The following is a 23,143-nucleotide window of genomic DNA, read 5'->3' as shown; positions in this document are numbered from 1 at the left end:
AAATAGCTGAGGCCCCAGCACCGACCCCTGGGTCACTCCACTAGTCACCATCTGCCAATCCGAATAGCACCCATTGACCCCCACTCTCTGCCTCCTATTTGACAATCAATCCTCTATCCACGCTAACACCCTACCCCCAACTCCATGCCCCTGACCTTCTGTAATAACCTCTTGTGAGGTACCTTGTCAAACGCCTTCTGAAAATCCAGAAAGACCACATCCACCGGCTCTCCTCTATCCACCGCCCTAGACACATCCTCATAGAACTCCAGTAAATTTGTCAGACACGACTTCCCTTTAAGGAAACCGTGCTGCATCTGCTCTATCAAGCAGTTCCCCTCAAGATGCCTCGCTATTTCCTCCTTGATGACGGATTCTAACATTTTACCTACAACAGACGTTAAACTAACAGGCCTATAATTCCCTGCCTTTTGCCTGGCACCCTTCTTAAACAACGGCGTAACATTAGCCGTTTTCCAATCTTCTGGCACTTCCCCGGAATCCAGCGACGTCTGGAAAATAACCACCAAGGCATCCACTATCACCTCCGCCATTTCTTTCAGGACCCTCGGATGCATTCCATCCGGTCCTGGGGACTTGTCCACAATCAGCCCCTCCAGTCTGTCGAGCACCACTTCTCTAGTAACAGTAATGTCATCAAGACCCTCCAGTCCTACCACCTTTCCATCTCTAACATCCGGCAAATTATTCACGTCCTCCTCCGTGAAGACCGAAACAAAAGTTATTCAAGACCTCCGCCATATCCCCATCCCCTACCACTAAGTCCCCCTTCTCATCCCCTAAGGGACCAACGTTCACCCTAGCCAGCCTCTTCCTTTTTATATATTTATAAAAACTCTTGCTATCCTTTTTTATATTAAGCGCTAGGCCAGCTTCGTAGTTTCTCCTACCCTGCTTTATCAACTTCTTTGTCAATCTTTGTTGACATTTAAACCTCTCCCATTCCTCTTCTCGCCCACTACTCTTAGCTACTCTAAACGCCTCCGCTTTTAATTTAACACTTTCAACACTTAGGTGGATTAGCCATGCAAAATTACTGTTATGTCCCAAGATGTGTAGTTTAGATGGATTAGTCATGGTAAATGTGTGGAGTAACGGGGATAGGGCAGGGAAGAGGGCCTGGTAAGTTACTCTGTCAGAAAGACAGTACAGACTTGATGGGCAGAATGAACTCTTCTGTACTGTATAGATTCTGTGATTCTAAGAAATGATACAGCTCTTAACAGTCACAAGCAGCCGACCACAAAATGGCACGTGGGTATTAACACTGGCTGTGTAAGAAGAGGTGTTTAAATTTGTTAACCAAATGTGCTGTTGATATAAAGAAGGCAAATGGCACAACCTCCTCCTCCCCTGATGTGGAAGCAATACAAAATAGAGTAGAACAGAATAAATTACATAACTCATAGTACAGAAGAAAGTTGTTTGCCCCTTCATATCTCTGCCAGTGATAGCTGTTTAAATAGAATTAGCTACTTCAATTCTATTTCCCCAGTCTGTTTTCTAGTAAATGTGTGGAAAGAACAGCACCAAAAGAAGAGAGTTGGGAGTCAAGTGAAAAGATCTATATAGGCACAGATCATAAGATCATAAGAATTAAGAACAGGAGTACATTTTTCGTTCCCCCCCACCCCCCACCCAGGCCTGCTCCGTCATTCAATAGGATCCTGGCTGATCAACATTCCCCTCATCCATTTCCCTGCCATTTCCCTTACTGATCAAAAATCTATCTTTTTCAGCTTTAAATATACACAAGGATTGGGATTTTCCAGCTGTATCGTCCCAAAACCAGAAAATCCCACCTGAAGTCAATCTAACTTTGTATGATTCGCCCCTTTGCCCGCTAGAATTCCCATGGTGGATGGGATAGGAAAACTTCTTTCAAGGACTCTGCTCCCATGGCTCTCTGTGGCAAGGAGTTTCAAAAACTCACAACCCTCTGAAAGAAAAAATTCCTCCGCATCTCAGTCTTAAATAGGCTTACCTTTATTCTGAGACTATATCCCCTGTCTTAAACTCTCCCATGAGAGGAGACATCCTCTCAGCATTTACCCTGTCAAACCCCTTAAGAATATTTTTCAATAAGATCAGCTCTCAGCCTTCTAAATTCCAATGAGTAGAATCCCAACCTGTTGAACTTTTCCTCATAAGACAATCCCTCTATACTGGGTTACATCCTAAAGTTTATTTATTAGTCACAAGTAGGGCTTACATTAAGACTGCAATGAAGTTACTGTGAAATTCCCCTAGTCGCCACATTCCGGCAACTATTCAGGTCAATGCACCTAACCAGCGCATCTTTGAACTGTGAGAGGAAACCAGAGCACTCGGAGGAAACCCGTGCAAAGACAAGGAGAATGTGCAGACTCCACGCAGACAGTGACCCAAGCCAGGAATGGAACCCAAGTTGCTGGCACTGTGAAGCAGCAAAGCTAACCACTGTGCTACTGTGCTGTCCTAATGAGTCTTCCCTGAACTGCCTCCAATGAAATAATGTAGTTCCATAAATAAGTGGATCAAAACTACTCATACTCCAGATTTGGTCTCACCAGTACCTTGTACAGTTATAGCAAGACTTCCCTACTTTTATACTCCAACCTGCTTGAAATAAGGGCCAATATTCCATTAGCCTTCCTGATTATCTGCTGCATCTGTGTGTGTTAGCTTTCTGTGTTGTGTGCACAAGTACCCTTAAGTTCCTTTGTGTAACAGCTATCTGCAATTCTTCTCCAGTTAAATAATACTCTGTTCTTTTGTTCTCCCTTCCAAAATGAACAACTTCACATTTCCCACATTATACTCCATTTGTCAACTTTTTGCCCACTTGCATAATCTATCAATATCCCTTTGTAAACTATTTGTATTCCTCTCACAATTTACCTTATCACCTATTTTTGTGGATCAGGGAATTACAGAAAGGAAATGGACTGGGTCAGAACAGAATTATTTGAGGGGCCCGCAATTCCTGTTTGCCAAAAACAGGAGAATGCTTGTTTATCGCTGAAATTAATGATCTACTAAATTAATCTGACCCATTGATGAAATCAAGAGGAATGCCTGGCTGAAAATATCCAGGTTGGAATGTTATGGCTGTTCATGACGGGGGATTTACCCATCTCGCTGCAGTAAACTGAGACTTGGCTGGACACCAAATTCTCCGATTTTATGGCAGTAGGAGCATGGCATGACCACCACCACGCGCCCCCCCCCACCCCCCGACCCAATTTCTGAGTTGACTTGTGGGTGAATCATTAATTAGTGTGGGAAATAGTCACTTCTCTAGCTGTTCAGATACAATTCTAGGATATAAATTTAAATTATAATAGTTGGTCTTTCGGGGAACATACTGGCATTGTATGTAATACTGCTATTGAATGCTTTTGACTGCTAAGAGATGTACCATGTGATCAAATCTTTTATTTCTTCACAGAAAGTACAGAAAGGGAGAATTACTTGTACAAAACTGTTAGAGTGACATATAACAGATTAAAAAAACACATCAGTGACTATAAACTAATATTTTCCCTAATGAGATTTGTTCAGAAAATGCCTGACATTAGTACTATAAGTAAACAGTGTACTTTGATTTGTTTTGGCATCAAGTATCCAATTACAAATTTCAGTCACACTATAACACAAATTGTCCCATATTTTCCCCAAAATATTTTTTTTTATGCTAGAACTCACATTTTTTATCCATCAGGAAAGTATTCATGTTTTATTTTATTTCCACAAATTATGGAACTGCAATACATAAAATTGACATAACTTTCAGTGAAAATTACTCAGAAAGGAAACACAATTACCAAATAATTATATGCTATTACATATTCAGTTCAATTTTTGCCAATCCGAGGATTTCTTTTCATAAGGAATAAGCAATTATCTCAGGCATTCATTGTTAATACCTTAGGTTTTGCAGTTAAATGACTTATTCTATTCAGAATTAAAAGAAGTGTCTTTATTGGACTATAATATTCACCGTATTGCAACAGAAGCCCTGATTATACCCTCCAAACTAACGTGGTTCTGGATCCAAAGACAGTATTGTCACTCATCAGGACAGATCCAGTATGAACCATCTTCAGAGGAAGGCAATATTCTAATTAAACAACCAGATTGAGATTTTCCCAGAACACTACCCTTATATCCAAGTGAGCTATCAGAAATCTGGACTGTATGGGAAACAATCATTTGATATGAATTTCCCTAGACTGGCCAATTGATTACCATCATCATCCAATTAATGATGGTGGGTGGGCTGTAGAAGGAGAAGGACCTTTGATCATGGGACTTCTCCCTTCCCCCAACCCTCGAGATGATAAGCTGACTCCATAGTCTTATATGTTGCATGGCGACAGGCCCGCCTGCACCTGGGTTAATACTAGCAGCAGCGGGATAAAGCCCTTAAGTGGTAATTTAATAGCCACTTAAAAGCCTCAATAAATGATGGGGTGGAAAGGTTCTCCATGGGCCTTTCTGCCCAGCACTTAGTTCTGGCACAGCTGGGAAGACAGTCGTGTTTTGGTATGCACCATCCCACCTAAATAATTGCCTTTTCCACCTCCAAGCTTGCCACCAGTGAGATCACAAGATTTGGGTTCCTGTCTTTCATGAATGGCTTATCAATTCCAATTTGGAATTTTGTATCGTCCCCGAAGGCAAGTTTGATGGCAGGGGATGTATTTAATTGAGACAGAGGGTGTAAGTGGGGACCCCGGCTCTGTGCTGATTATTGCCCATTTAAGGGGCTCATCCTGCTGCCACTGGTATTAACCCAGCTGCAAACAGGGGGCTTATCATGTGGGAGCACAGCAAGCAAACTCTGGACATGTTTTCTTTCAGACTTCTAGAGATGAGGGTTGGCCTTCATTCAAAGACACTCAGCACCTTATTGAGGAAACCAGCATTGGGAAGGGTGCAGGGGTCACTGAAAACCATCCTCCACCCCTATTCCTGCTTCTGCTGTTGATTACATCCATTGAATGCCACCCACACCATGATCCCCCCACCACCATTACTCACCTATGTAATGGGTCTCTTAGGTGGCAGTGCTGAGTACAGAGGAGCTGCTGGCCTCTGATTGGTTCCTTTCAGTGGGAAGAACCCACCTTGGGTCCTTGATTCCAAGAGAAGGCAAACAGCTGTCTTGTTAAGTGCCTGATTGGCATAAGATGTGGCAGGCCCTCACAAAAAAGGGTGATAAAGGGCTGATGCACCCATTACCTCCGCAAGATTACACCCATAGTTATGATAGGAATGCAAGGCAAAAGGATGTATCTGAAGCTCACTTTTTAAAAATTTATCCTTTCATGGGATGTGTGTGTTAATGAACATGCCCAGTATTTGTTGTCCATACCTCATTATCCCTGAACCATGTGACTTGCCACAGCATTTCAAAGGCCTGTGAAAAATCAACCATGTTACTGTAGATGTTGTGTCACATATAGCCAAAGCAGTTAAGGATGGCAGATTTCCTTCCCTAAAGGACAATAGAGAACCAGAAGGGTTGTATGATAATTTACAATGGTTTTGTGGTCACTATGACTGAGGCTAACTTTTCAATTCAAGATTAGGGTGGCACGGTGGCACAATGGTTAGCACTTCTACCTCACAGTGCCAGAGACCTGGGTTCAATTCCGGCCTCGGGTGACTGTGCAGAGAGTGCATATTCTCCCCATGCATGCGTGGGTTTTCTCAGGGTGCTCCAGTTTCCTTCTGCAGTCCAAAGATGTGCCAATTAGGTGGATTGGCCATGCTAAGTTGGCCCTTAAAGTTAGGGGGATTAGTAGGATAAATACGTGGAGTTACAAGGATAGGGCTTGGGTGGGATTGTTGTCAGTACAGACTCAATAGGTCAAATGGCCTCTTTCTGCACTGTAATGATTCAACAAATATTAATTAAACTTAAATTCCCCCAGATGTTGGGAACCGCCATCCCCAGAACATTAGCCCAGGCCTATAAGTTACTAGCCTAGTGACATTACCACTCGTCACAGTCTTCTGAATTTAAATCTTTTCTTATTCCAGTCAACTGTCTGTGCCTTTATACATGGAAGGCCAAGACATGCGTGGTCCTTGAGTGAAGTAGTTTTAGAAGACATGGGATCGCTGGACCATTGCACAGCGATGAAATTCAGTCTCCATTTTAAAATGATACATTCTGTCCTTGTTGTTAAACATTACAATTTTCTGATGCAATATAACAATATGATAATATATTACAGGGATACTTTAATCCCTGGAGCTCTGAATGACAACGTTCCGATGAGACGAGGGGGTTTTGGTGGGTCGAGGGAACCGTGGTGCACAAAGGATGTGTTGAACCTAGTCAGGAAGAAAAGGAAGGTGTACAAGAGGTTCAGGGAATTAGGAGATGTTAAAGATCTTGAGGAGTATAAGGACTGTAGGAGGGAACTTAAAAGGGAAATTAGGAGAGCCAGAAGGGGTCATGAGAAGACCTTGGCGGGTAAGATTAAGGAGAATCCCAAGGCCTTCTATAAATATGTGAAAGGTAAAAGGATAAGAAGAGAAGGGATAGGACCTATAAAAGGTGAGGGGGGAAAGGTTTGTGTGGAACCAGAAGAAATGGCGGAGGTGCTTAACGAGTACTTCGCCTCAGTATTCACAGTGGAAGCCGATCTGGGAGATTTTGTTATGGATTTGCAGCAGATGGAAAGGATTGAGTACGTGAATATTAAGGAGGAGGATGTGTTGGAACTTTTGAATTCTATCAAGGTAGATAAGTCGCCTGGACCAGATGGGATGTACCCCAGGATACTGTGGGAGGCGAGGGAAGAGATTGCAGAGCCCCTGGCGATGATCTTTGCGTCGTCAATGGAGACGGGAGAGGTTCCAGAGGATTGGAGGATTGCGGATGTAGTTCCTATTTTCAAGAAAGGGAACAGAGATAGCCCGGGAAATTACCGACCGGTGAGTCTGACCTCAGTGGTTGGTAAGCTGATGGAGAGGCTTCTGAGGGACAAGATTTACGAACATTTGGAGAGGTTTGACATGATCAGGAATAGTCAGCATGGATTTGTCAAGGGCAGGTCGTGCCTTACAAGCCTAGTTGAGTTCTTCGATAATGTGACTGAACACATTGACGAAGGAAGTGCCGTGGACGTAGTGTACATGGACTTCAGCAAGGCGTTTGATAAGGTCCCCCATGCAAGACTTCTTGAGAAGGTGAGAGGGCATGGGATCCAAGGGCCTTTGGCCTTGTGGATCCAGAACTGGCTTGCCTGCAGAAGGCAGAGAGTGGTTGTGGATGGGGCTTTTTCTGAATGGAGGTCAGTCACCAGCGGAGTGCCTCAAGGATCTGTTCTGGGACCCTTGTTGTTTGTCATTTTCATAAATGACCTGGATGAGGAAGTGGAGGGATGGGTAAGTAAGTTCGCTGATGACATTAAGGTCGGTGGTGTTGTGGATGGTCTGGAAGGATGGCAAAAGTTGCAGCAGGACATAGATAGGATGCAGGACTGGGCGGAGAAGTGGCAGATGGACTTCAACGCGGATAAATGTGTAGTCGTCCATTTTGGCAGAACCAACGGGATGAACGAGTACACTATCAAGGGCAGAAGTCTGAGTAGTGTTGAGGAGCAGAAGGATCTTGGGGTCCGGGTCCACAGGACTCTTAAATCGGCCTCGCAGGTGGAGGAGGTGGTCAAGAAGGCGTATGGTGTACTGGCCTTCATTAATCGAGGGATTGAGTTTAGGAGTCGGGAGGTAATGCTGGAACTTTATAAGACCCTTGTCAGGCCTCATTTAGAGTATTGTGCGCAGTTCTGGTCGCCTCACTATAGGAAAGATGTAGAAGCTATTGAAAGGGTACAGAGGAGATTTACATGGATGTTGCCTGGACTGGGAGGCATGCCTTATGAAGTTAGGTTGAGGGAGCTGGGACTCTTTTCCCTGGAGAGACGAAGGTTGAGAGGCGACCTGATAGAAGTTTACAAAATGTTGAGAGGAATAGATAGGGTGGACTCTCAGAGGCTATTTCCCCGGGTTGAAATGGTCGCTACGAGAGGACACAGATTTAAGGTGCGGGGAGGGAGGTTCAGAAGTGATGTTAGGGGTAAGTTTTTCACTCAGAGGGTGGTGAGTGAATGGAATCGGCTGCCGTCAGTGGTGGTGGAGGCGAACTCGCTGGGGTCTTTTAAAAGACTTCTGGATGAGTATATGGGGTTTAATGAGATTGAGGGTTATAGATAGGTCTGTAGGTCGGTAGGTGATGATGTGATCGGCGCAACTTGTGGGCCGAAGGGCCTGTTTGTGCTGTAGTGTTCTATGTTCTATATATTATTTGTTAAGTAGCAAACCTTACAGCAATTTGAACAACAACAGTTTACATTTATATAGTACGTAATGTTCCACTGAACTGGAGCCAAGTGGAAATGATTCAAGTATAGGAAAATCTCAGTCATACTGGCCGAGGGGCTGTTAGGTCCAAATGTGAAGTTCTACAAAGGACATCATTACAGTGCAGCAGGTTTAAATCGACAGTTTAAGAATGAGAACAGCACTTTATAATGGAAAAAAATTGGCACTAAAGAGTGACAGCACACAGTGGGGTTCCATAGGCAAAGTGTGCACAGATTGAAACAGATGAATGGAATTTCTTTGTGAAAGATTTTCTCAATCTATAATCATAGACCATAGAATCCCTACAGTATAGAAGAAGGCCATTCAGCCCATTGAGTCTGCACCAACCACAATCCTATCCAGGGCCTAAATCTACTATATATAATTTAGGTGGAATCTGCTGGAAGTTTTTAAGACTATGAATGGACTTGAAGAGATTTCATTAAGGGGCAAGATGTTTCATTTAGAGACAAGGTCAGAACTACGGGCCATATAAATAAGATAGTCACTGATAAATTCAACATGGAATTCAGGAGAATCTTCTTTACCTAGAATGTGCCTACATTGTGGAACTTGCTACCATTGTAGATAAGGTGAACAACATTGGCACATTCAAGGTGAAGTCTGATAAACGCAATAAAAAGTCTCACAACACCAGATTAGCTCAGAGGAGAAAGTCACAGTCTAAAGTTGTTGACCTCGATGTTGAGCCCAGGAGGCTGTCATGTACCTAATCAGAAGATAGTCTTGTTATTCCAGTTTGCTTTGGCCATCACTGTAGGATTGCAGCAGGCAAGGATGCATATGTGAGCATGAAAGCAAGATGCTGAGTTGCAATGACAAGCGACCGGAAGGTTGGGATCATGCTTGTGAATGGACTGAAACTGTTCCACAAAGCAGTCACCCAGTCTACGTTTAGTCTCCCCAGTGTTGAGGAGACTGCAGTGGGAGCAGCGAACACTGTGGACCAACTTGAAGGAGGTGCAAGTGAAATACTGCTTCACCTGAAAGGGCTCTTTGGGCCCTAGTGGGGAGGAAGGAGGTAAAGGGACAAGTATTGCACTTTCTGCGATTACGTGAGAGAGTGTTGTAGGAAGGAGCTGGAGGGTTCAGGGCGATGGAGGACTGGACCAGTGTGTTATGGAGGGAGCGGTCCCTGCAGAATGCTGAACAGGGTGTGAGAGGAAGATGTGCTTAGTGGTGCCATTATGTGGGAGTTTCATCCCATAAAAATTATCCAACACTGTCAAAAATGTACTGAAATAGTGTTAAAAGCACTCAGGTAATTTTGTAAAAGAATGTGATCAGCCAAAGTCATTTTTTAACAAGGCAAAAAAGCCTGCACATTGCAAGTTCAACTCTTCTTGGCTTTTCAATGCCAGATGCAATTAATTCTTTTTACAATGTCGGTGATGATGCATGAATGTTTCCTGCAGGAACATCCACCGTAAAATCTGACAATGCTGTTTCAGTAATTTTATTTATTTTATTTTAGAAAGTTGGATGCATTCATCTATGATGCGGCAGTGCTCAATTACATGGCAGGAAGAGATGAAGGCTGCAAGCTTGTGACAATTGGCAGTGGATATGTTTTCTCGACCACTGGTTATGGAATAGCTTTGCAGAAAAGCTCACCTTGGAAACGTCAGATTGACCTGGCTCTCCTGCAGTTTGTTGGTGATGGTATGGATGCTTTATGTTATCCATTAGCTCATAAGTATGTGTTTATTCTTCTAGTTAAATTCTCCCCGATCGTTCTGTTCCTGAAACTTAATTTAGATGAAGTTTGTCTGTAGTACTGGTTGAAGATTTAAAAGACACATAACCATGATGAGTGAGTATAATTCTGATGTCACAAGTTTACAATGGCAGTTTCCATCGTGAATGTGGAGTTCCGATTTTACAGTGGAAAAGTACTAGAAGCCAACGGAGAATGCCATTCTCCAAGCCTCGTCCACCCTCGGAATCGGTGAAGGCATGCCAGTAAAATTCCGACCTATGTATCAAAGTCGTTGCAACTTGAAGTAAGATTTTAAGGCAGAATTTTTTTTAAAAAACAAAGTAATAGAATAGCACACTGCTGTGGAATTTTGTTGAATTTTCTCCCATTTTATAATTTGTCCTTTAAATGAGAATATTTAGAGCAAGTTTCCTCTTCTTTGTGCAGCTACCCTGGCAGCTGAGAGGATGGGGTCTGAGAAAGGGTCATAAGACTTGAAATGTTAACCTTACCTTCTTTCCTGAGTTGCTGAGTGTTTCCAGCATTTTCTGTTTTTATTCCAGATTGCCAATAGCCACAGTATTTTGGCTTTTTACGACACTGTCTGCCCTCTAATCACACCAATTCTTCCAAATCTGCATCCTGTCACATCTTCGTGCTTTGGTATAACACCACTGTATTACATTTAGCACCTGAACATTTGAGATTAAACAAATAGAATGTGGAATATTTTGGAAGATAAATTGATTCTTTTCCAGTTACTAGTTACACTGTATTGAATCTCTTTTACAGACATTGATTTATGGGCTGAATTTTAATCAGACGTATGATCATTTGAATTGACTTAGATTAGATTGGCTAATCCTTTCACGTGATGCTGTATATACAATTGGGGGATATCTTCCATTGCACTGTCATGACAGATTTGTATGTTCCCATTTCTCATGGGATTTTGATAGAAGTGGTTGAAAGGCAAAGGGCGCTGGACAGCTTTTAAGAAAAGTAAGTAGCAATCCTTTAGTTTAACAATTTTATAGTTTCAACTATGCCAGTGAAGCAATGGAAGTGGGGGTTGGGTGCCAAATATAGTTGACCTTGTTTCTCAAAAGATTTAGTGGTTCATTATTCAAGTAATCGGAGGAGATGTTTATTTTGCATTGATGTGTGTGTGTGTGTGTGTGTGTGTGTGTGTGTGTGTGTGTGTGTGTGTGTGTGTGTGTGTGTGTGTGTGTGTGTAATCTACATGAAATAGTTTTTTCCCTGTTGATTTGGAAAGAAACATTCCCTTGAGAGGTCCTCCCATATGCCAATCTAGGAGATAGTCTTCCACGATATCTGTTTTACTGGAAACCTAGAAAGACTGCACCACTCTCATGTTGCTTTACAAACAATAGTCCTTTTTAGAAAAAACGTGTGTTGGTGGGGCCACCTGATCTTAAGGGGACTAGTTATGACAAATAACTGCTCTGGTATTGAGTATTATTTGGGTTGGAAAGTAGATTATAATAGAAAGTTGTTAAAGCTTGTCCATTTCATACACTCTGCTATAGTGGCATAGACTGTTTATATTTGATGATCTCCTTACTGACCCCTAATTTGCTTTTTATTCATTCATGGGATGTGGGTGTGGTTGGCTCAGCCAGCATTTATTGCCCATCCCTAATTGCCCTTGAGTAGGTGGTGGTGAGCTGCCTTCGTGAACCACTGCAATTCGTGAGATGAAAGTGCATCCACAGTGTGGTTAAGGGAGGGCGTTCCAGGGTTTTGTCCCAGTGACAATAAAGGAACAGCAGTATATATCCAGGTCCGGACGGTGAGTGGGTTGTAGGGGAGCTTCCAGGTGGTGGTGTTCTCATATGTCTACTGCCTTTGTCCTTTGAGATGGTCAGGGGTCACTATCAGTTCTTTTTTATTCTTATCTTGAAAATATATTTTGGTTAGATAAGGGTATCAAGGATATGGGTGCCCGGAGTTAAGATACAGATGAGCCATTATCCATTAGAATAATCTTGTAGGCTGATGAGTAACTCCTTTTGATTTGATTTATTATTGTCACATGTATTAGTATACGGTGAAAAGTATTGATTCTTGCACACTATGCAGACAAAGCATACCGTATATAGGGAAGGAAAGGAGTGCAGAATGTAGTGTTACAGTCATAGCTAAGCTGTAGAGAAAGATCAACTTAATACGAGGTAGGTCCATTCAAAAGTCAGCAGAGAAGAAGCTGTTTTTGAGTCAGTTGGTAGATATCCTCAGTCTTTTGTATTTTTTTGTCTTTTGTATCTTTTTCCCGATGGAAGAAGGCGGAAGAGAGAATGTCCTGGCCAAAGGAACTTTTGTTCCCATGGCCAGGATTTTATTGGCTCCAGGAAAGTGGTGCAGCCAGTATCGCACAGCGCTACATCAGAATAGCTCCCAGATGTGGTGCTGCTGCCCAGGTACTTTCCCATCAATGGAACCAGATAAGGAGAGGCTGCCTACTCCAAGGAGGCAGGCCACCTATTACTATCATTAAAGTTCCAATTAGGCATGATTTTACACTACTGTCAACAAAAGTCCAGTGACAAATTGAATGTCCACCGATGGGGAGGCCACCAGCTAAATGGAGGCAGCCTCCAGATGGCACCCCGGGGTTGCGGGGGGGGGGGGTGGGGGGGAGTTCCATGCTCAATGTGGGCTCAGGAGTTGCTTTATACTGTGACATAAGAATCCCAATGCCCCTGGTAAAATTCAGGCCTGTGTCCCCAAATGTAGAGCAACAAGACTGATTGAGTGTATCCATTGTCTCTTTCTTAAAATATAAATCCACTTGAGTAGAAATTAAGGATGTTGAAACAAGGATGAATTTCAAAGCTACTATCTAATGCCAAAAGGATGCCTCATTGATGGCCAAACAAATATTTGGTAATTTTTCACACATCCCTGGCTACTGCCGACAGTTGCTGTTGGCTCCCCTGACTCTAGAGTACAGCATTGTCCATCCCCTTCCCATTACCGCTCCCACCTGCTCTTTCCAGTTCTTGCATTCAAGCCAGGCCCAACATTTGTTACCTCAGATGGACATGTTGCCTATGGAGACTGAACACCACTGACAGCTCATCCAATTAACATCAATCAGGCCTGAAACACAGCACAGAGATATGTATAATCACTATGCCTGATTCAGCTTCATCATTACATTTTTATGCCACAGTAGAGAAAAGTGACAGAGACATTGCTCATAACTGATTTAAATGAAAGCATTTTGAAGAAGCTTTGATGGTGAAATTTGGCAGAACAGGCTCACTGCAAATCAGTCACTGACTTTTCTAATATGCCAGTTTTTATTTTCCATTGACTTGGAAAATATTGCAAAGACAGGTTCTTGATTAATAAGGGAATCGGGGGTTATGGGGAAAAGGCAGGAGAATGAGGATGAGAAGAATATCAGCCATGATTGAATGGCAGAGGAGACTCGATGGGCTGAGTGGCCTAATTCTTCCACCATGTCTTATTGTCTTATGGTCTTATTTCTAAGTTCAAATCAAGTAGAAACAACAGTGAAACCAGCAATTGAGCCTCCAAAGAGAGGTTGAACTTCAATTCTCTGAACTTTCAAGGAAAAAGGATCGGTCACAGTGAAAAATCAACTGCTGTTTCAGATTGCTTGTACAGACCAATTTCATTCCTTGTAGCTACGGTACTAACGCTTTTGTCAACATAAACCTAAACTGATTCTTGTTGTATAGACCCTGCTTTTATCACAGCCAGTAGAACATGACCTATGTTTATCTTACTGTTAACTTCTTACAGCACCTTTACATTTTCTGCTTTATAGTATATGGTAACTGACATTTGAGAATAGAATATGCCATTTTGGTAACAGAGAAGTTGGCATGTATTTGTTCAGCATGACAGACATGTACAGCAGCCATAGAAATTGTATGGTGGTGGTGTTGTAATTCTCTCAGGGAATCTGAGCACCATTTACTTTTACATGCATTTTTTAATCTGGAGTATGATTTTGATTTGATTTATTTGATTTATTATTGTCACAGTTATTAGCATACATTGAAAAGTATGGTTTCTTCTGTGCTATACAGAAAAAAGCATACTGTTCATAGAGAAGGAAATGAGAAAATGCAGAATGTAGTGTTACAATCATAGCTAGGGTGGAGAGAAAGATCAGCTTAATGCAAGGTAGGTCCAATCAAATGGTAGCAGGAAATAATCTGTTCTTGAGTCAATTAGGATATGTCCTCAGACTGTTGTGTCTTTTTCCCAATGGAAACAGATGGAAGAGAGTATGTCCGGGGTATGCAGAGTCCTTGATTATGCTAGCTGCTTTTCTGAGGCAGCAAGAAGTATAGACAGTGTTAAAGAATGGGAAGCTGGTTTGAGTGATGGACTGGGTTTCGTTCATGACCCTTTGTAGTTTATTGTGGTCTTGGACAGAGTAGGAGCCATACCAAGCTGTGATACAACCAGAAAGAATACTTTCTGTGGTGAATCTGTAAAAGTTGGTGAGAGTCGTAGTGGACATGCCAAATTTCCTTAATGTCCTGAGAAAGTAGAGGCATTGGTGGGCTTTCTTAACTATAGCCTCGGCATGGAGGGACCAGGACAGGTTGTTGGCGACCTCGACTCCTAAAAACTTGAAACTCTCGACCATTTCTACTTCATTCCCATTAATTTAGACAGGGGCCTGTTCTCCACTATGCTTCCTGAAGCCAATAACTACCTCCTTCCTTTTGTTGAGATTATTGTCGTCACACCAGATGGTGATGGTAGAGGTGCTAATGTTTTTTTCCATCACATGGCTGACCAGAAATCTCTCCTGCTCTTACTGCGTACCACTGGTGTGTGTTGGAAGTATTTACAGGTTGATATTGACCTGTTTGGCCACATTATGAATGCATCTTTCTTGGCCATAATATCCTGGGGGTGGAATTCAAAATTTGAGCTTTGGGCTCCGAAACAAATATGTTACCCATTGCACCACAAGCTTTCCTTATATAAATTGTGCACCATTCCCATAATAAAAACATGTGTCACTTCCAAAAATGGTATATAGGGTATTTTGTTATCTTTAATACAACATCCATTGTAATGGAAATACTCAGGCATGATGTGAGATAACCCATTGCTGGTTCCTTTATTTGAGTTTATCTTCAGAAATCTTTACCAACATTGCCTTGTAAGCTTCATAGCACAAACCCACAGTGACAACCTTACTATTCAGTTGTCAAAAAATGTCAATGATTCGTAACATATGGCACTTGCTCGCTCTTGCTCGCTCTTTCTTCTTTCTCTATGATCAAAAAGTTATACAGTATCTGGGCTTTTCTTATCCATATAAAAAAGCTCTAATATTCATAACTCTTGCAGTTAGTAAGGTCGATGTATATTGCCTCTATCGTCATTTCATTTTCCTGCACTCTTGGTGGTAAGTGTGAACTTCTCCGTATGGAATGTTTTTTGTTAAATTACTAGGATGCTGTAACACAGGAAAAGGTTGAGACAATGTCAAACTGTGAAAGTGAAGCTAGAGGATTTTATTCATGTAATGAAAGACAGATTCCTGAAATCCTGTTGTGCTTAATTCACACAGCAGATGACTGTCAAAGTACTACATATTATATAGAACTTACAGCACCCAGACAGCAAGTCAGCGTAAATGACCTAGATTGGTGTCATGTCTTGTATGAACCTCCAACGAACCTTCATCTAATCCTCGCTCTCTGTTCATAAATAAAAATAGAAAATGCTGGAAAACCTCAGAGAGTCTGGCAGCATGTGCAGATAGAGAAACAGAGAGTGGAATTCTCACATATTTTGAGACTAAGTGCGATGGTGGGAGATTCCAGCAGCACCTGTCCCGCCAACCAGAATGGTGGAATCCTGCTCCAGATTCTGTGCTTGGAGCCTCATTAATTATGCACAGAGTTCCCCGCTGAATCACCCAGCAGGCTGGCAGCAGATTATCTGCCCATTGCTGTCAGCCGGCGGGTTCAAAGGTCTTGCTGCCTTATTTAAATGCCAGTCCAGTACACTCATATCAGCCGTTCAGCCCACTTGCCTTCAGCAAACTGTGCAGGATGTCAGCAACCTAGTGGGAAGAGACTGGCAGCCTCACAAAGTGGTGCTTTCACGACCAGGATCTTTATTCATGGAGTCCGGGCCCATAGGCATGTGCTGTACCCCAGCGACAGCTCGAAGAAGCACACCAGCCTCACCTTTCCGACATGGGAGGCCCTTGCGCAGGTCAGCGTAGCTGCCACCTGCCTGCAAAGTACTATTCGGTGCTGGAAGTGGACAATTCATATAAGGAAATCTTGTAGGGCAATGGGTAACGTGTTTGCTTCGGAGCCAATTTTGAGTTCCACCCTAAGGATATTATGGCCAAGGCAGATGCATTCATACTGTGGCAAAACAGGTTAATATCAACATGTAAATCCTTTCAACACACACCAGTGGCAGCAGTAAGAGCAGGAGAGATTTCCGGTCAGCCATGTGATGGAAAAAACATTAGCGCCTCTACCATCACCATCTGGTGCGACGACAATAATCTCTGCCTTAACAAAACAAAGGAGGTAGTTATTAACTTCAGGAAGTGCAGTGAAGGACTAAATCAATGGGGACAAAGTAGAAAGGGTCAGGAGCATCAAGCTTTTAGATGTCCAGATCACCAGCAACCTGTCCTGGTGTCCCCATGCTGACGCTATAGTTAAGAAAACCCATCAACGTCCCTACTTTCTCAAAAGACGAAGGAAACTCAGCGTGTCAGCTACAACTCTCACCAACTTCACCTGCACTGCCAGGGTAAGTCCTCTCTTAGCTCCTTCCACTATCAAACTTCAGCATTGCATCATATGCTCAAACAGTTTCTCTCTTCACAGATCTCATACACTTAGTCACAGGGAACACTTATCAACACACACTCTCTCAAAAAAACTTTCACAACCCCACCATTGCACTTTCCAAGGAGAGATCCTCTTCCCCCAGTTCACCCTGTGGCGGGCCTCATTCCTGCATAGTCAGATTGTGAAAGATACTGCAACCATGTGGGAAACTCTTTCTCTGGTGTAGAGAACCACCAGAATATTCCAGACATCTGAATCACATGTTAAGAAGTCCTATGGTCTACTCTATGAGGGAGCGTGATCAGTACTAAAACTTTCCTCAACTGGAGTCTGAGGGCGACGCACTGGAGTCATTACCCAGTGTTTAAGTGGGTAGCACTTATCCTCCAGGAACTATCCCGGTGGGCTTTCTGGCCCCTCAAAGATCCCAGGCACCAGGGAGTAACTGAGGATGTAAGAATCTTGACAACTCCCGGGCAACCTTGCATACGCATGCAACATTTGCAAGAGTAGGCCAATTGGCCCCTCAAGCCTGCTCTGCTATCAAATAAGGTTATGGCTGACCTGATTGTGGCCTCAATTCCACTTTCCTGTCCATCCCTGTTATCCATTAACTCCCTTGTTGGTCAAGAATCTATCTGTCTCTACCTTGAAAATATTGAATGACAAAGTCTCTTCCACTCTGGGGAACAGAGTTATACAGACTCATGAGCCTCTGAGAGAAAATATTTGCCCTCTTCACCATTTTAAATGGGAGACCCCTTATTTTTAAACTATTTCCCCTCATTCTAATCTCCTGCACAAAGAGGAATATACGCCAGAACTCTACTGCCCCACGCATCATGGAATTGGAGCAGGCGAGGGGCATACAACGGAATTGTCCGTTGACCTCAGGAGTGTCTGAAGGAACAGGAGCACCCGGAGGAAACCCAGATGGGGAGAGCTTACAAATTTCACACAGTCACCTGAGACCGGAATCAAATCTGGGTCCCTGGTGCTGTGAGGCAGGTTTACGCCATTGCGTCGCCTCACCTCATATATGGACAATTAAATAAATCAGGTTCAAACGTCTACACTGTTAGCTGTCTTTCCATTACAGCCATTCCACTACAGTGATGGGGTTTTGTTGTACATCATTACATATAGAGACGTATAAGATATAAGATAATGAAGGGGATGGATAGGGTAGAGGTAGAGAGATTCTTCCTGCTCAGAAAGGACAGCAGGACTAGAGGGCACAGCCTCAAGATAAGGGGGGGGGGTGCCGTTTAGAACGGAGTTGAGGAGGAACTTCTTCACTCAAAGGGTGGTGGATCTCTGGAATTCTCTGCCCGTTGAAGTGGTGGAGGCTACCTCACTAGATATATTTAAGTCGCGGGTAGATAGGTTTTTGGTAGGCAAGGGAATTAAGGATTATGGGGAGAAAGCGGGAAAGTAGAACTGAGCCACTTCAGATCAGCCATGATCTTATTGAATGGCGGAGCAGGCTCGAAGGGCTAGATGGCCTACTCCTGCTCCTACTTCTTATGTTCTTATGTTCATTCTGAAATTTCAGAAGTAAGGAAATTTCTATTTGTTTTTTCTAAAGCAGGCATCATTATCCTGAATACAGATTTCTTCCCATATTGTTATTTTTTTCCTCTTTTTAAAATCCATTTTTTTTGGTGATCTCCAAGAGCAATTCATTGTTACGGATATAAGCATGACTACCATCAATGACTGAGAAGGTAAGCAGGGGTGTTTATACAGGACAAAAAGATTGGAGCACCAAGAGATACTGCAAAGTAATGTAATGGCAGATGCAAAGTATGAAAATAATTAACTTTCCCACAGCCAGAATAGGTTGAAGCTATTGCAAATAACCAAGGAAGAAATTGGAATCTTAGGTGAATTGGACAGTAGTAGGCCTTTAGTTCATACTGGTTGTCTGTATAGCAATCCAGTCAATCCATTTCCCCTCTCCATATAATTGAAGAAAGAATATTAAATGGTAATGATTTGTAGGGTATTTTTGCTTAGGAGGATACATATGTTATTAGTATCAGACACATATTGGCCTGGATATTAACAAGGGCAAATTACATTGGCTGCGGTGGGTTTGGAGGAGTTGGGAAGCAGGGGTGGAATGGGGTTTGGGATAGTAAATCAGGAAGTCATTTTCTAACTATATGGTCTGCTTCTTTTGTCCTTGACTGGTTCCTCAACCAAAAGTCTGCCTGATTGACAGGTTTGGCATCTGGTCAGGCATCATCCATTCCTTGACAACAGAGATCCAATCTCACTTAATGGCATGTTCCAATTTCTGACCTCATGGGATGGGTAATGCTCTTAAACTGAATTCCCCAGATTGTACAGAACAGTCCATTTAGTTATCCATTAGCTATTGCCAGCACAAATCCTGAGCAAAAGCAGATGTACTCCATTGGGAATGCTGAAACATTAGAATTAGCTTCAAATAGATGAATTTGGCTGAAGACTGCAGGACCAGACTGGGAAAACAGCAGGTAAGTAAGAAAGTGCTTGGCTGAGTGTGTTCACCATCAAGAGATAACTCAAAGATCGGCAGGATGGTTAATAATGAGGAAGAAGGCCTTAGGTTGCAGAAAGATATAGGTGGGTTGGTCAGATGGGCAGATCAATGACAGGAGCGGCATAGTGGACCAGTGGTTGGCAATGCTGCCGCACAGCTTCAGGGACTCAAGTTCATTTCTGGCCTTGGGTGACTGCCTGTGTGGAGTTTCCATGTTTTCCCCTGCATGGGTGTCTTCCGGGTGTTCCACGTATGCTCCCACGGTCAAAAGATGTGCAGGTTAGGTGGATTAACCATGATAAATTGCCTCTTCGTGTCCCAACATGTGTAGGTTATATGGATTAGCCATGGTAAATGTTCGGGGTTCCAGGGATAGGGCAGAGGAGAGGGCCTGGATAAGATACTCTGTCAGGGAGTCGGTGCAGACTTGATGGGCAGAATGATGTCCTTTTGCATTGTAGGGATTCTATGATTCTATAAGGTGGAATTTAACTCTGAAATCTGTGAGATGATGCACTTTGGAAGGAGTAACAAGACAAGGAGTATTCAGTGACACTAGAAAGCTCAGAAGAGCAGTGGGATTTTGGAGTGCTTGTCAACAGACCCCTGAAGGTGGCAGGCAGGTTAATAGGGTAGTTAAGGAGGCATATAGGACACTTGCCTACAATCAGTTGTGACATAGATTATAAGAGCAGGGAGGTTATTCTGGAGCTGTACAAAACTTGGATTAGATCACAACTGGAGTACTGTGTGCAGTTCTGGTCACCACAACATTGGAAGGACATGATTGTACTGGCATGTGTTCAGAGGAGATTCACCAGGATGCTGACTGGGATGGAATATTAGAGCTATGAGGAGAGGTTGGATAAGTTCAGGTTGTTTTCTTTAGAGCAGAGAAGGCTGAGGGGGGACATGATTGAGGTGTATAAGATATGAGGAATATGGATAGACAGCAACTGTTTCCCTTATCTGAAGGATCAATAATAAGGGAGCATAAATTTAAGGTGTGGGGCAGGATGTTTTGAGGGATTGAAGGAACAAGCTTTTAACCCATAGGACAATGGGAGTCTGGAATGCCCTGCCTGGGAGTGTAATAGAGGTGAGAAACCTCACAAGCTTTAAAAAGCACATGAATAATCACTTGAAATAATGTAACATTCAAGGCCGTGGGCAAGTAGTGGAAAGTAGGATGAGGATAGATTTAGAGTAGTTTAGGTTGGTACAGGCTTGATGGGCCAAAGGACCTTTTTGGGCGGCATGGTAGCACAGTGGTTGGCATTGATGCTTCACAGCTCCAGGGACCTGGGTCCGATTCCCAGCTTGGATCATTGTCTGTGTGGAGTTTGTGCATTCTCCTCATGTCTGTGTGGGTTTCCTCCAGGTGCTCCTGTTTCCTCCCACAGTTCAAAAATGTGCAGGTTAGGTTGATTGGCTATGCTAAAACTACCCCTTAGTGTCCTGAGATGTGTAGGTTAGAGGGATTAGTGTGTGACTTTGTGGGGATAAGGGGGTAGGGCCTGGGTGGGATTTTGGTCAATGCAGACCCGATGGGCCTGATGGCCTCTTTCTGCACTGTAGGGTCTCTATGAGTTCTATGATGATTTCTGCTATGGATGATTCTATGACTCTTAAGCAGCTGCATTGGAATGCTCATGTGATTTTATATCATTTTTCAAGATGGCTCCATTGGGCGGCACAGGGGTTAACACTGCTGCCTCTCAGCGGCAGGGATCCCGGTTCAAATCCAGCCTTGGGTGACTGTCTGTGTGGAGTTTGCACATCCTCCTATGTCTGCATGGGTTTCCTTCCACACTCCAAAGATGCGCGGGTTCGGTTGATTGGGCATGCAAGATTGCCCCTTAGTGTCGGGGGACTAACAGGGTAAATAGGTGGGGTTTCAGGGATAGAGCCAAGCTGGGATTGTTTTTAGTGCAGATTCGATGGGCCAAATGGCCACCTTTTGCACTGGATGATTCTATGGAGGATCTAGAACTGAGCCACAAAGGGGAGAAGGGCAAACAACTACAAAGGGAAAGCTTCCAATTTTAATACAATTAATCTTCAAGGAACATTAAAGACATGAATAATGTGACTCCAAGTTATTAAATCAGAAGACATCATCTGGAAAGCTCCCTTCTAAATTGTTGCAATACCTTTTGAATGTCTGTTTGAGCTTTCTAGAGATAATTTCACTGAGCAGAAAGGTGCCTGAATGTCGGCACTGGCATTCTGATGGAACATTGCCACAATATCCTAGGGTGAATACAAAGAGTGTTTTAATAGAAACTGACTTATTACTCCTATATCTTGAAATTACCTTTGCTTAAAGTCCTTCCTGTGCAGTTAAAGTCTCAGTTAATACCTCATCATTCCAAAGTTTCAAAGGTAGCATGAATCACAAAGGCAAATATAAACAGTTGCCATTTAAAAAAAATTCTGATTGCCCTAAGGCTGGACACATATTGGCATTGGTAGTGAAACTGGTACATACACAGGTAACCAGATTAATGACCAGACCATTATATATAATCAACCTTTCAATGTATTGCAATATTATCAGGGATATATAAAGAATGCTTGATAATTCACTCCAGGATAACAGAGATTGGACAAGTATGCAATGATGACTGGATATTATAATATTGAGCGTAAAACTTTCCTTTCAAACAAAAGCAAAATTAGTAATCATTGCACATTTCTTAACTGACTATTGTATTGACATCTTACAGCTGGAATTAAGTCAAGTGAACATTGTGATATCCTAAATGACAACTGAACTGTGTCACAATACATCTTAAGTCTACTAGACAAATCCAGAATATGAAAACATAATGAGATTTGTAAAGGCCACTCCACTGAAGGTCAAACTCTGATTGAGTGTGCTGCAGGCAAAGATTCTATGTGCCATTCACTTGTATGGCCCTAATTTCCAATAAGAATTTTTCCTCCTTCTGTTTTTTTTTACTTTAGTTGCAATTCACAGACAGTTATGAAGTAAGGTTTGATCTGAATTATATGTCTAACTGCAAGTAATGTAAATTATTATCCTAAGGTTTTAGGATTTTTAGGTTTTACCAATCACATGGTAGTCATGTGATTTGAAAGCATCTCCATTTAAAACACACATCTTGTTAAGGGTATAACACCCCTTAATTTACTTTAATTTTCCTGATTTGACTCATAGGTTTGTTGTGTGGGGCATGGGGTAGCGGTGGGGGTTGGTGATGCTGATGGGTAATTTTGACTTTTTGCAATCAAACAGATCCATTTTACATACCTGCCAATTAAAAAAAATGTATTGACTTTAATAATGACAAAGCCTTCAGTGATACTGTTGTGGAATCAGTTGATTGTGATAGTGGGATGTTAATTAGATTGTTAACATAAACAGGTGAAGAGCATTGCTAATTAAGTACTTAGAGCACTTAGAAAGAGAGACTGTCGTGACACTGGGTGAGTGAGTATCAAGAAAAATATCAATAACTACTTCCATACTTCAGCTAGCTTGGGATTGATATAACAGCTTGGACATGTGCAAGAGTAGGCAGGAGAGGTTCTTATCTATCTTGTATTCCTTCACCTGTGGAGAATCTGGCCTCTACTTGGTGGCTGCCCACAGTGACACAAGTGAGCTCATAAACTTGGCACATGGGAGATCGCAGG

General features: G+C 42.7%; 1 protein-coding gene across 2 annotated transcripts in view; it reads left to right on the top strand.

Moving 5' to 3' along the window:
• grin2aa (glutamate receptor, ionotropic, N-methyl D-aspartate 2A, a) overlaps nucleotides 1–23,143 on the top strand; it is a 339,421-nt gene that overhangs the window by 300,064 nt on the left and 16,214 nt on the right. For both annotated transcript variants that reach the window (XM_080206947.1, XM_080206946.1), the window contains exon 12: nucleotides 9,881–10,068. In XM_080206947.1, coding sequence (XP_080063073.1) covers nucleotides 9,881–10,068 — 188 coding nt within the window. The remainder of the gene's footprint in view (nucleotides 1–9,880; nucleotides 10,069–23,143) is intronic.

Source organism: Carcharhinus amblyrhynchos, chromosome 18 (genome assembly GCF_965287045.1).
Source record: "Carcharhinus amblyrhynchos chromosome 18, sCarAmb.v2.hapA, whole genome shotgun sequence".
Classification (NCBI taxonomy): domain Eukaryota; kingdom Metazoa; phylum Chordata; class Chondrichthyes; order Carcharhiniformes; family Carcharhinidae; genus Carcharhinus; species Carcharhinus amblyrhynchos.
The sequence above is the reverse complement of the archived record's forward strand: the minus strand, read 5'-3'. Positions and strand labels throughout refer to the sequence as shown.